The sequence below is a fragment of the Paramormyrops kingsleyae genome, chromosome 5 (assembly GCF_048594095.1).
Source record: "Paramormyrops kingsleyae isolate MSU_618 chromosome 5, PKINGS_0.4, whole genome shotgun sequence".
Taxonomy (NCBI): Eukaryota; Metazoa; Chordata; class Actinopteri; order Osteoglossiformes; family Mormyridae; genus Paramormyrops; species Paramormyrops kingsleyae.
The window spans coordinates 9202244-9216967 of record NC_132801.1 but is presented as its reverse complement, the minus strand read 5'-3'; the positions used below and the strand labels follow the sequence as shown (position 1 = coordinate 9216967).

General features: G+C 44.6%; 1 protein-coding gene across 3 annotated transcripts; it reads right to left on the bottom strand.

Annotated features, from left to right (window-relative positions):
• Positions 1 to 2397: 2397 nt before the first annotated feature.
• LOC111833570 (endoplasmic reticulum resident protein 27) lies at positions 2398 to 8951 on the bottom strand. 3 transcript variants are annotated; one of them, XM_023791984.2, is made up of 7 exons: positions 8863 to 8951; positions 8082 to 8167; positions 6985 to 7122; positions 6728 to 6844; positions 6259 to 6384; positions 5977 to 6174; positions 2398 to 2975 (listed from the first exon to the last, which is right to left on the bottom strand). In XM_023791984.2, the coding sequence occupies exons 1-7, from the start codon at positions 8918 to 8920 to the stop codon at positions 2928 to 2930; spliced, it is 771 nt and encodes a 256-aa protein (XP_023647752.2). In that variant the 5' UTR covers positions 8921 to 8951; the 3' UTR covers positions 2398 to 2927. The 3 variants fall into 3 exon arrangements, with proteins under 3 accessions (XP_023647752.2, XP_072568917.1, XP_023647753.2); XM_072712816.1 differs by having other exon boundaries at positions 2398 to 2972; XM_023791985.2 differs by lacking the exons at positions 8082 to 8167; positions 8863 to 8951 and adding an exon at positions 7284 to 7971.
• Between the last annotated feature and the right edge of the window lie 5773 nt (positions 8952 to 14724).

The following is a 14724-nucleotide window of genomic DNA, read 5'->3' as shown; positions in this document are numbered from 1 at the left end:
CAAATGCAGACTGGGGGGCTAACGGCCCCGTGGGGTCTGGGGGAAACCACAGCGTAGCGCGTGCGTGTCCTCTGCCAGGCTTGTAATAATACAAACACAATAAATTCTCCACACTTATGGTCCCACAACTGCTTTAAACTGATAGTACCATGACAGATAATGAGACAAGTGTGTGTGTGTGCAAAGTATTTATAGCAAACGGCTGTTTGTGGCATATAATGTCTGTGACGGATGCCTTTTCGGCCCTCCTTTCCAGCTTCCCACTCTTTCCGTCGCTCTACATCCATATGGTGTTTTTGCAGATATAAATCTATGTCATAAACAATCTCCCACACAGTGATTTTTAAAGAATGCATGCTAAAATGCTAACATGACGGAACGGCGCTCGGTCCTTCCTAGCAAACCCGTGACCATCTGTTTTGCTACACTACTTTGGGGCAATTTCGTTCAACTGGGACAGTCTATAAACAAGAACACGGGTGGTCTGTCAGCTGTGATGGCAGCAGCCGAGTTCGTCTTTCTTTGTTGTAGTTATAATTGCATTCTCGTAATTCTCTTCAGTTGTTTTTAAGACTCTAATGCCTCTAGTTAGCTGTGTATTTTGCTCGGGGAATGTGTGGCTATGAATCCCTTACAGACTATTGCTTGTACTCAGAAAGAGTGTGTATATGCCCTGTTATTGAAGGGTGAGGGGTTATTTGAGGAGAGATTTTCCATATTGGTCTCAGCCCAGCCTGCTGGGTACAATCTCAGAGGAATGTGATGGGTTATCTGATGGTCACTACCCGAACATCATGTCGCGCTGGTCCACAGGCTTTGCTTCTCCTACGATGTATAAATCCTTCTTGTAAAGGCATTTCAGGAAGATGCTCCTGCTCTTCTGCCCAGGTGGTTGTTGGGTTGGATCCCAAGAGGTTGGGGCACTTTAAAGTTTTCAGTGAGTTTCCAGCTGCATGACTGAGATCCCTGTGATGAAGTGAAATTTTTTTTGGGGGGGGGCTGCCTTGTGTGGGACAACTTCCATGTTCACAGCAAACTTGAAATGGATACAAGCTGTGGAAGATGGATGGATGGATGGATGGATGGATGGGCAGAGCCCTAAGTAGTCTGGGAAAAGTCTCAGTATTTCTAACTGACCATTTCCCTGAAGTTGAGAACATCTTGTTGTCTCTGTTCTGTTATTCCCTGCAGAACAAACCCACACAGTCAGATTCCAGACCCCAAAGCATTCTGCCCAAAGCTGAAGAGATCTGTCACTGGTATAAACATAATGGGAAGTGTAACCAAACTGGTACTAGTATTATTGCAGTGATCTGACAACTGCCACTGTGCCATCATGCACTCATGGAATATAACTTTGGAATGCTGTACTATTATTATACAATTTCATATTTTTCATGCATGTAATTTCATTTTTGTTCTGTATAGTACTGTGGTTTTGTATAACAAAATGGCGCACATGTGTGGGTAACCGTCGATTTCCATTTCACTTTCTAATTTCCTTTTATATAACATTTCAAAGCTCTACTGCTGCTTTTAAGTTTAAATAAAATAAATATTTACAGGCAGAGAGAGAGCCCAACGAGTACAATTTGGTAGGTTTCAGGTTGTTCCCTCACATTTTATGCGATGCATGACCACAGACATGCCCACACAGATATATAATAGGTGAGGAGGGGGGGATCGTTCAGAATGCAGTGTCAATCATGAAATAAATAACCATTTTTGGGTATGATTCAACTGATTCTCAACATCCAGAGGCTAAAAAGTGTATCGCAAGGTTAGCAGGTTTTGAAAATTTAGAAGCCTATGACGTGGATATTACTTAATTCCTCTCCCTCCCCCCCCGGTGCCCCCCCCACCACCCCATCCAGATGCATTCCATGGTCCATACATGCCTCTAACATTTGCAATTGGGTTGTTCCTTTGTGGTTAACAATCCTGCTAATTATCTTAATTAGCACTGGCTGAATCTCTGCAGATCTACCTAATCGTTTTGTGGGGCATTTAAAAGTTCAGCCCGAAGGTGTGTTGCCATATATTTAAAAGTTTCCCCTCCTGTTTTCTAACTCTGATTCTCAAGAAATTTGTAATTATATCTTTGTGATGACTCTGCATTCATTTTTATCTGGAAAACTCTAATCTCAACATGACAATCTTAACCCCTATCCAGCCCTAACCTTAACCAAACTAAATAAGAGACTTTTGGCATTTTTAGTTTTTTGATTGCATTCACAGATCTTTGTGGGGACCTGAAAAATGGTCTCCACAACATCAAAATAACAGGTTTTTATTACATTGTGGGGGACATTTGGTCCCCACAATGTAATATAAACATAACACACACACACACACACACACACATACAGCTTCACATACACTCAGAAGCCATTTTATTAGTTACACCTGCTCCGCCACACAAACAGCCAATCATTTGGCTGAAAATGAGTATAAACAGCACACAGGCCGGGTCAGGAGGTTCACTGACTGTTAGACTAAACAGGAGAGCGGCTGCCCAGTTCTGAATGCGCTGTGGCTGCCAGTGCTGGACGTGACAGTTCCAGCATCTCACAAATTGCAGTGCGTAGAGTTTACAGACAATAGAGTGATAAGTCAAAAAAAAAAAAAAACATCCAATCAATGGCATTTTTGTGACTGAAAAACACTTTGTGGATGAGAGAGAGATCAGAGGAGAAGCGGCAGACTTGATAAAGGTAACAGGGAGCCCAATAACCGGTGAGTGTAACAGCATGGTGCAGAAATCATCTCTGAATGCACAATGCACCTATTCGTGAACTGGTTCTAGACGCAAATGGGGGGGTTATCTGGTGCATTGTAGGGGCACCTAATATAGTGGCCACAGAGTGTATACAATCGAATAAAAACAAGAGAAAGATTTGATGGTTGCTTCAAATCACAGTCCGGCGTCAGAGCTCAGTTTTTGAGTTTGGTTTCTTTTCTTCCTCTGTCTGCTTCTGGAAAAAAAAGGACGATATTTCAGCATCATCTCTGCAGACTTTACACTGTGTTCTCACTGTGTTCCCACGGCAAATATAAACACCGTGATCGATTCCCTGTCCAAACATTTTATAAACTCTACACACTGTTTACATGCCAGTTTACACGCCAAAGTATGATTTAGGTTGCCAGTTCAGCGAGAATCGGAGATCAGATATATTTTTATTGTATAGTAGGGGGGGGGGGGAGGAACCTGTGGGAGAGCGAGGGAATGAAGCCAGGGCGAAGAAAATGAGCACCGGGGGGAGACCGGAGCCGTTAAAGCCTCGCCTGGACTTTCTGAGGGGAGGTGGGCAGGGAGGGGGGGGCTGTAAGAGCAGTTATATGATAAATGTACACTTAGCCACGTGTGTGAGTTACAAAGCAAAACCGGCAGTCTGGGAAATACGCCGCAGTGCAGACCACCTGCAGGGGAAGACGTGCGGCCACACTGCCTGCTTTCTGAGCACTGCTAGGAGCACGGGCTGCACTGCGTGTGTGTATGTATGCATGCATGCATGTCTGTTTGTGTGTGGGTGTGTGTATATGTGTGTGTGTGTGCATGTATATATGTGTGTGCATGGGTGTGTGCTCGCACATGTGTGTTTGCATGTGTGGAATATGTTTTCCCCGTGTTGCCAGTGTTTCCTCTGGACATTCTGGTTTCCAGTGGTGTAAAGTACTTGAGTAAATGGACTTCGTTACTGTACTTAAGTATTTTTTTGGCTACTTTGTACTTGTACTGAGTATCAAAAATATAAGCAACTTTTACTCTCTACTCCACTACATTTGTGACTGAATATATGTACTCTTTACTCCACTACATTTGAACGGACGCTTACCGTTACTCGCTACATTGTGATTGCATGCGACAAGTTAGGATCTTTATCTACCACGGCTAATTTCGTCAAGTATGTCTCGCTGCAGCCTGCAGGAGGGCGGGGTTGGACATCCAACCCCGCCCACATCCAACCCGGCCCATTCGTACCGCGAAAGCCACGCCCTTGTCCAACACGTCTTAAAGCGGAAGCCAAAGCGAACTCGCAGAACGGAATCGTTGTAGTACCTGTTATGTCATTAAGTTAAAAATCTTTAGTGTCCCAGTGTAATAACAGTGCTATCTATTATTTATTATTTTGTTTGTTAATGTTTCTGCTAGACACACTATTGACTGTCAATTACTGCACAAAGATTTTACTGTGGGACCCGCATGGTTGTTTGTGGTTGTTTTGCTGCTGGTTAAACGTTTCCATCAGTTAGCTGACTATCTAGCCGACTCACTACCAAAACTATGGTAACTAGGTAAAGACCTTCTTGCTGATAATATAGCTTCCATGTAGTTAACAAGACTTGACACTTAATGACTTTGTGCGTCATCAGATATTACTGTCTGCTCAAACGACTGTTCAGCTTGCTTCCTATGGGTTACTAGTTATTAGCTAGTTAGCAAAGCCACTGTGGTAGCATCCATTAAGGCTGTGCGATATAGCAAAAATATTTTTATCATGATCATATCAAACGATATTGATAATTATCATGGTGTAATTCAAGTCATTATTTTAGTAATATGAGTGCTCCATTTTTGCTTGAAATGCCCTTAAGAATTGCCCTTAAGAATTGCCCTTAAAACACCATTAAAGTCAGCTCTGAATTTGTTTTTTTATTAGTTTTTTTTATTGTTTTACCTTTTTTTTGAACATTTGAGTTTGACTGAGACTGACTTTTTGTTCTATTTTCTTCTTCTGCCATTTTGAAACATTGAGGTGTTCAATTTAATGTCTATATTAGGAAATAAAGCCTCATAAATAAATAGTTCCTTGTTTTCCACATTTCTTGGTGTTCTTTGAGCCTACATTCAGTACGAGTAAAATACTTAAGTTCTTTTAAAATTGGATACTTTACGACTTTTACTCAAGTCTTATTGGAATTGGTGACTTGTAACTTGTAATGGAGTAATTTATACAGTAAGGTATCTGTACTCTTACTCAAGTATGGTTTTCAGGTACTCTTTACACCTCTGCTGGTTTCCTCCCACCGTCCAAAAACATGCAGTTAGGTGAAGCGGTTTCTCCAAAATCATGTGAGAGAGTGAACTGGCATCCCATCCAGGGTGACCTCCTCCTGGTGCCCTGTGATGGACTGGCATCCCTTCCAGGGTGTCCCCTGCCCTGTGCCCAATACTTCCTGGCAAAGGCTACAGGCTTAACTGGATCCCATATTACATCAGTGGTTATGGAAGATGGAGAGATGGATGGAAGTCCGTTAAAAAAAAAAAGATGGGTAAAAGGTGTGGTCTTGTCAGCCGTGAATATGTGGGTCTGCAAAATTTTAAAACTGCCTGGTTTTGAAAAGGGGCTGTCACTCCGATTCATGCTTGACATCTCTGATAATAGAGCAGTTTCACAGGCAAACTGTGGCTTAGCACTTTACAGTGGAATTTCCAAAGAGAATCAATAAATAAAAAAAGCTTCAAACTACAGAGTAAGATTTTCCTGGAAAGCAATATATGAGTAGTTGTATAAATGTAATATTGTTGTATGATTACAAAATCCACATCAGTTTGCTCACATGCAGTATATATGAAAGTACGCCAGTCATGTGACTGACTCATTTGGCCAGTAGCTTAAAGGAGCAAGCCAGGTTTGAGGGGAAGAGACAAAGAGCGTAAGTGGTGTGTAGCGGATGGACAGAAGAGGGAAAGGATCAAGAAAATAGCCAGAGAGACCAGACAGAAAACAGTCAAGAAAATAGCCAGAGAGACCAGACAGAAAACAGTGAAGAAAACAGCCAGAGAGACCAGACAGAAAACAGTCAAGAAAACAGCCAGAGAGACCAGACAGAAAACAGTCAAGAAAACAGCCAGAGAGACCAGACAGAAAACAGTCAAGAAAATAGCCAGAGAGACCAGACAGAAAAGAGTGGGCAGCTGGTGCGTCGACGTCTGAATCCCAGGGTGACTGATTCAGCTTCCCTTCTCACCTGGAGCTCCCCCTGCAGGAAGGAGTCGCAAAACTCCCTCAGGCGCTCTGGGGTGATCTCCCCCGGGGGCAGCAGCCAGCTCCTGTCCAAGTCCTGGTTGTAGATCGCCACCCTGGGAAGCTGGTTCGGCTTCAGTCCAAAGTAGCCCAGGGAGTGGGCGTTGGATTTCACAGTCCCGTCCACCAGCACGAACAAGAACTGTAAGCAGGACCAGGGAGGGCCGTCAGACGGCGGCATTAAAGTAGGGATTGATTGTTCGCTGGCATGTAACCCATCACCGACCTTGCCGCTGTATGCAGGAGCGAGAGCCACCATTTCGTCTTTAAGGTCGTCAAAATCACGGCTCCCTCTGTTGGCAAGCAGCAGGAGGTGCGTTTTCACCTTCGACTTAAAGAGGCCCACTGCTGTCTGGGGGTGTGAATAAATAAAATAAATGAACATAATAGACTCTGTGTGAGCTTTTTGGTCTCTGGGGGGTGTCACTGCAGCTGTGCCCTCCTTCAGCTTCGTTTTCATACGGGGTGTTGGCTGAATTCTTCATGATCCACGTCTGAGGGTAATAACCTTAATGGACTTACATCTGAAGAGATGAATATCTCTCTCCTCTTAAACAGTAAGGAACGCAGCTGCCGGATGGCCGAGCACTGCCTGCACATAGGTCGATTAGCGCAGCATCGATGGGACGGAACGAGAGAACCGCGTTGACACTAGGGCATTGTGGGATGCCTTGATGACCGCCACAAAAACGTACCACTTGGTTGTACTCGGTGACGTAGCGCAGCTCATTGATGCTGAAGAAGCGTGTCAGTCCGTCGACGTCCAGCGCCTGGGCCTTGGAGAGCAGCAGGTCCTCCCGGTGAAGATCGGCCTGGTAAGCAGGAGGGCGCCGTGTCCGCAAGCGGAAAGATAGGGAGGAACCTTGTGTGTCAAGTAGATCACAGGAAGGTACGACACGCAACGCAAAACCGAGATCCAGGGCCGTGTGTCTGCAGCAGGACGATGGTTTACCTTCCTGAAGATGGAGATGGTGTCAGAGGTGATGTTGAAATGGGGCCACGCCTCCTTCTCATGGCACAAGGCTGCAGGGACGTCGTTTAGCTCAGACACGGCCGTAACAAATTCCTTATAGCCAAAACTGTCCCCCCCCTGGGGACATGGAGAGGGATGGATAGAAGGAGGAGAGTGATCAAGACACATATAGAAATGGAACAAACAGGATCGTGCAAAGACTGACGCTCAGAGATGTGATTTATTTATGTGCAAATTATATATATCTCCTCCCTGTCTACTGCAATGTACCCTACAACCTCTTTCTTGAAAACCTCCATCCATTCCTCTGCCTCTTCCATCCTTCTGCTGCACCTCTTATGTTTACTGTGGTTTGGGAGGACCAGGAGGCCGCGCCAATTCCACAGCTCCCTCATTTCCTGTCCAACCAGCCCTCAACCCCCGCACGGGAAGTTTGGCCAAGAGGCGCGGAATTCTGGGACAGGTGCCCACTCTCCCTGACCACAGCGGCAGACGGCTTCTCTGCCAAATCTGCGGTTTTGAGAAAGATCAAGCGAGAGTGGACAACATCATTACGGTTCAGCCCATAAATGCGAAACGACCCAGAATGTCCCTCTTTCTCAGTCCCAAACTTTTGCTGCACTTTTAATTTCGGTGCCGGTATCCCGGCACATGGGTGTCTCTGCGATAGATCCTGTCCTCCGGGTGCTGCCACCAATGGCAGAGCCAGAAATGTTTCAGTGGGGTGGCCAGGGTAGGACCAGAGGTCATCTTGGGGGGCACATAAATCTAAATGTGAATGTAAGGCATCTAGAAAATAAAGGAATATTTAAGGTACCTAAACGCCATCCGTCCACATTGTTTATAATTCAGTAACTGGTTCCCAGGTGTCTTGTGGCTGTAGAGAAAATTCTGCCACTAAAAGAAGCAAATCTAGGCAAGAAAAAAATGCCACAAAAATGCAAAATTGAGGTGGCCAGGTTTCAGTCTAAGATGACCACGGCCACCCCTTGCCACCATCCCCCCCCCCCCCCCCCGCCCAGATCCACGTCCGGTTGCCTCCCCACTCCGCCTCTCCTTCCTATGTCACCTCGGACCTCAAAGAACCCGACGACCACCACTTCAGATGAATCGATGAAGGACTCGGCTGCGCTGACGTCTCCAAGCCTGGGGAGGGCGCTGTCTGCAGGAAGACACACAGAAGGTCAGTGGTGGTAGCAGGCAGCAAGCTCCACACCTGGGACCGATCCCCTGTCCACCGGGGCAGTGACACATACCTCCTACCTCACGATTATAAAACCAGAAGCCGATCACAATTATTTATTTAGTAGATGCTTTTATCCAACATAGAAAAGTGAAAGTAGGGTCAACCAGTGGCTGGAGCGATTGACCTTAAGGGCCCAACACTGAAATCACTCTGCCGACCACAGAATTTGAATCAGAGACCTTACAATCACAGGCACGGTGTCCTAATCCACTCACCCACACCCCGACAAACACAGTGCGAACAATATTACTGTAACACAGCTAACAGTCTTGAAAAAGACATACAGACAACTGCGAATTTAGATGACAAATACAATTCACACATATGAATGTTTCTATATATTCATATTGTCATGCCTTCAGGCAGATGGTAGCCCAACTACGCCAAGACAGGGACTCGTGACCTGAAAGTCGTCAACTCAAATCCACGTTGGCTTCTTGAATAAGATGCTTAACTTGAATTGTCCTCATTAAAAACTAAAGGTTTCCTTCGACATAAGAAATTAAATATCTAAACAAAATCGAAGGAACCAATGCAGGGGAAGGAGGCCAATACAGAGATAGCTGTTCATTCTTATCAGGGTTGTGCTGAGACTCAAACGCACACCTTACCTTTCTCTTCTGTAGTGACTGACACAATGACTAAGGCAAGCAGCAGCGTAAACAGCATCGTAGCTTTCAGGTAGCTTTAGAAATCTTACGAGAACTTTAGAAACCCTGAGAACAAAAACAGTCATGAACGTCGTATCTCCTGCTCTGCTGGACCGTGCCAGTGCATGGATATCTGTCGGTCTCACTTGCCCACGTCACATGACCTGCCGTGTGACTCCGATTGGTCCCTGCGTGTGAACTCGGCAGGTGTTACTGGTGGGGTGAGGTAACCGCACGTCGGAGTACGTGTCCCCCCCCCGTCAGTGTGGGGGATGGGTAATGTAGCGTCATCACCAGTTGAGATGCTCTTTCGAGTGGTTTACATTTCATTTCCAGTATCATACTTGTCCCACACTTCCACCTTAGTCTAATCAGGAACTTAATGGATTAGACTAGTGAAACAATAACACGAGACGTAATGGTCTTCTGATTCAGTAAAAAAGCACTAATTGACATAATTTCATTATGTACCCAATTGTAGCCCAGGAGATGAGATCCGATGAAAGTGTATATGGATGTAAATTGAGGTTATATTCCGCCTCATTTAAGGCACTGTATACATTGCTCTTACATTTAGTCTCCCCTCAGTATCAAACTGTGAGAGGTTTAAAGAGAACTAGCAAATCTGCTTACACACCGCTCCACTTGAAGCAGGATATGAGAGAAAAGGTAGACGCTAATCTCACCACCAGAGGGCACTGTTCACTCGACTGAAATCTGCATGCAAGCACATGGAACACATACATCACTACCGCCTCCCCACATAAAGGCTGTCTCAAGTATCATAAATAATATTCAAAGAAAACCTATAATTTTATGCTTTGAAACAATTTTGAACTTTTTATATACAGTTTTTTCGTTCATTTTGTGTATATAGAGGTCAATTAAGTAAACATTCGAATAGATGGCATTTAATTGGCTTATCTTTCAGTCTTCATCTAGTAAACAACACTGAGAAATTCTGGCTGATATTTACACTTTAGCACTTAAAAACTCCCATTAAGATGTGTGAAATGCATCTCTACTAACAGTTTCTGTCCTGACTATGGGGAAAGGGCATTGTGTCTCTCCAGTGGCACTAAGTGACATTATACACCTTAGAAAAACTAGGTGCGTAAAAATAGAAAGTTCTAGATCATACATATTTAAGGTTCTGCATCATTATTCAGGCCAATAAGTGATTCTAACGAGAGCCTCAGGAAACCCTCATTCCCTCTACTGGAACTTGGACAAACATCCACTTGTTTTTCTGGTTTTTTTTTTTTTTTTAGGAAATTGTATAGATGGAATTAAATTAACTACTCAGCTGGCTGAATTCAGAGATGATTATATTAGGTCACACAGCTTGTGACACTCATTTAAAGCCATTAGTTTAATAGCCCATATTTCTGGAGAAATAGATGTGAACTGAAGATGCAACTCCTATAATTCCGATGGCTATTTTAGATGATCAACATCAATAAGAAACAAATGGCATGTAAATGAAACTGCGGCAGTCCATTGCGAAATGCCGAGTCAGGCGTCTCAAGCAAAATCTGAGAGGATACAGTGAGGATACAGTGAGGATACAGTGTGCGTCCCGTCACCCTCCTGAGAAACACAGATCAGCCGGGAGCCGGGAAGCTAAAATGAAATCATGGAAGACAGCTGTGTTATTTTAGGTGCAGTTTAACAGAAAACCGGATTCTATATGGAGCCAAAGTCAACTGCAGAAGAGGGGGAACAAACGTAAGCGTGCAAAGTCTAAGACAGCAAATATATAATGAAATACATAAAATAAAATAAAATAAAATAAAATAAAATAGCTGCTAGACAGATGTAACAGATTGTGTAGTGTTACCAAATTGACTTCTAAACTGGATCAGAATGGAAGAACTGTCTTTAAGTATATAGACAAGTATATAAATGTACAATGAAAGCCAGTTAAATCTAAATTAAAACAAAGCCAGTTTATAATTTAAGTGACCGTCGAAAACAAAAGAAGCAGAGGCTCAGAGGTCAGGCCAGTCCACTGCAGGTGATTCGAGGTCCTTCGTTTTCCTGCATCATTCTTGCAAAGCGGGGAGATACAGATACAGAGGCTGTCATGCTCCCCCCCCCCCCCCCTTTCTGTGCATCCCTAACACCGTGTGTTGAAGACACACGGCCGGATGTAATAAAATCTCCAGTAAAGTATTCTTTCCCTCCCAGGTTCCCAGGAAGATTTCGGCAGATCCCCAGAATCACTCCTGATTCCCGCCATGGCTGGAGGGCCAGGAGGCACCGCGGCTGCGTTCGGTCGGACCTGCCAGCGTGTCGCGCCGCTGCCACGCGAAACTGTCACAACTGCCAGCGAAATAAATTCCAATGCAGCGCGTGAACAGATGGATCATTAAAAATCAGTGACTTGCAGGTCTTGAGTCCAGCTGCTGGATGATCAAAGTCCACAGCATCATTCTCCCAGTAAACAGATTAAACAGATGATGGGTATTAACTGGGGGGGGGGGGTGTTTGGAGATGTTATACTCAGCTGCAGCAGCCCAGCAATGCCCATGGAGTTTATACAGGGGCAGCCACCCCCCCCCCCCCCATCCCAGCCTGTCCCATTTTTCACTCCTTTCCATCTGCTCCTCCCTCCCCCCGTTATAAATATTAAAAAAAAAATAACACCTGGGACAGCGAGATCATTCCAGTTACACTGCGTTTATTTCCTGAACCCTCTCTAATCTAAAAAACAAAGAGAAACACGTAGAATATACTTGTACATTAGGAGTTAGAGGGACTGTTTTTGTGCCAAGTGCAACACTTTAAAGACTCCGCTCAAATGGATGAAAGCAGAGAGCCATTTAGTTTTCACTGACAACTAACATCTGATGTGTATCAGTTCTGGTCCCGTTCCAGTTCATCCCTGCCTGCCTGGTAGCCAGCCAGACGGATACCACTGGGCTGGGGGGGGGGGCAGTGATTTTCCCATCTGTTTGCTCCCCACCTTCCTCTCCTGAACCTTTCAGTAAATCCATCTGGGCTCCTTAAAACCCACGAAGAGCCCAAACCGGGAGCTATCTCGCCTCTTCCTGGCACCTGACCCCTCTCCGCACTGCCCCACCACCCCTCCTCCTCCCATGTTTTCTCAAACAGTCATGGGGGGGGAGGTCACTCACAGAGACATGCTTTCTGTGTGCCCTCTCCTCTGTTGCTCTCGCCTCCCTCATCAAACCCCTCAGCGTTGAGCTTCTTGAGGAGTGTCAGCTTCCGGAAGGACGTCAAGCCCCACGGGACACTTTGTAAGCTAAGATCTCCAAACGCTTCTTAAATGAACGAACCACAGCGCTGGGAAACAAGTACATTTTTAAATCATTAGCCAAGATGAGTATCCGTATTTAAAAATGTAATGGAAGCACTTGGCATTTTACAACATAGACATGGACAAAGGAGCAGGCATAGCAAAAAAACAAGTTATTAAATAACCAAGATTCAAGGTGCGGCTGACAATAAAATTCTGATACAGAGCAGGGAGCTTCCATGACGACGAGTGTGAAAAGACTGGCTGAGTGTGACACACGGTTGGGTTTCAGCAGGAATACAGCCTAAACAAGCCAGAATGGAACAAACAAACGGGGCAAAACAGACAAACGGGGTTCGACGTCTGCATTTGGCTGCATTGTTTGGTCTACATTACTGATTAATCCAGAAAAGGCACTTTCAATGCCCCAAAATAGACACCTGCATTAATAATGTTTGTTTGTGGCTATTTTGTTCTTTTGAAAGTCTCAGAATGATAGATAACCTGTTTGATGATGTCCAGACCTGGCAATAATTTTGTACACAAGGGTTGCCACTTCAGTCTTGTAGAATACTGGACACCCAGTCACTGCATATAGTGACGCCATTCCAGAGGTCCGTGTCCCGGAATGAAATTAATTTTTTCAGGACAGATGACCAAAATCTGGGGTGGTCCCAAAAAATGGCCGGCATACCAACTGTACACATCTTTTGTTATTATTTTGGCTGCATCTTTCATAAATAAAAGCAGGCTGTGAACCTCATCCTGCTCCTTCACTGAACCCCTCTGCCCCCACCAAAACAAACTTAATCACTCTGCCCACAACACGTAAGCATGAAAGTCGATACTGCCCCCTAGGGGTAATCACTGCCTACAACACGTAAACATGAAACATGAAAACTTACAAAACTCTCCGCAAATACGTCCCACGACGCCCACAGAACTTTATTCCAGGTAATTATTTACAACAGACAAACTTCCTGATTTCTCTAATGGATTACAGTGCCAGGCGATACCCACCAAATATTAGGTAAACTGTTATGGGTAAAATAAGCAGTCAGCTTACAAATTAGCTTACAGAGGCTGCAAAGCTCAAACGTGACGATGTCTTAGAGGAGATTATGTCCTGTGTGCTTGGTATTAAGGTAACCGCTATTAACCGATAAAAACAAGGTTTAAAATAGAGGCGTGGAACATATTACACAATGAGGCTTTAGTGCTGACGCGGTTACACTTGGCACTGTTTTCGTTTTTACTTTCTCGCTAAGCATTTTTAAGCAGATGGCAGATTAAGTCTCCACTAGTGCACTCCGACATTTATTTAATAAACTTTAGTTGTTTTCATGATGTGTTAGCTGACTGGTCGGCAAAACGCCTTTTGTAATCTCGGTACAGAAGTTCCTTCCCATAGTTAACACAATTACGAACAATATCATTAAACTTTCTTGAGAATTTTTGGAATTTTTTAACATTTACTTGGATTGGAATCATTTTTCATTTCACTTAATTTATTTAAGTGAAATTTATGGTGCTTAATTTGTAAGATTTTATTTATCAGAATAGTGTACATTTCACCTAATTCTTGTGCACTGCCGTCTTAGAAATTTTGACCCTGGAAGCAACGTGCTGTTCAGCGTAGCCTTCTGCCAGCAGAACCACGACTAAACCAGGATTTAAAATACCAATAAATAATATTAATAAACAATAACAAAAAAAATCAATAAATCAAATATATTAATGAATATACACATAACCATTCTGTGGAGCAGATCAGGTGGAGCAGATCAGATGAAGCTCTTCTTCAAAGTCCTTCTGGGACATGGACCACAGACCTCTGGCCTTAAACTTCCTCCACTTCCTCCACCCTAGTGGTATTATCATCCTTGTTGTATACATACATGTTTTATATATATTATACATAGTATAATCTATTTTTGATAATGGCTTGAGCAGCTTGGGGTCACACTGAGGCTGCAGCCCACATCAGGAAGCACTGGGCACAAGGCAGGGACACACTGGATGGGACACGCTGGGTGGGACACACTGCGTGGGACACACTGGATGGGACACGCTGGATGGGACACGCTGGATGGGACACACTGCGTGGGACACGCTGGGTGGGACACACTGGATGGGACACGCTGGGTGGGACACGCTGGGTGGGACACACTGCGTGGGACACGCTGGATGGGACACGCTGGGTGGGACACGCTGGATGGGACACACTGCGTGGGACACACTGGATGGGACACACTGCATGGGACACACTGCATGGGACACACTGGATGGGACACGCTGGGTGGGACACGCTGGGTGGGACACGCTGGATGGGACACACTGCGTGGGACACACTGGATGGGACACACTGTATGGGACACACTGCATGGGACACGCTGGATGGGACACATTGAGTGGGACACCAGAGACACACAAACAGACAATCACACTCCAAGCAATACAGAAACACCAATTCACCTAACTTTTCATTGTTTTTGGACTGCTGGAAGAAACTGGAGTACTAAAGGGAAAACCACAAAACAAATATGAAACATTTATAGGCA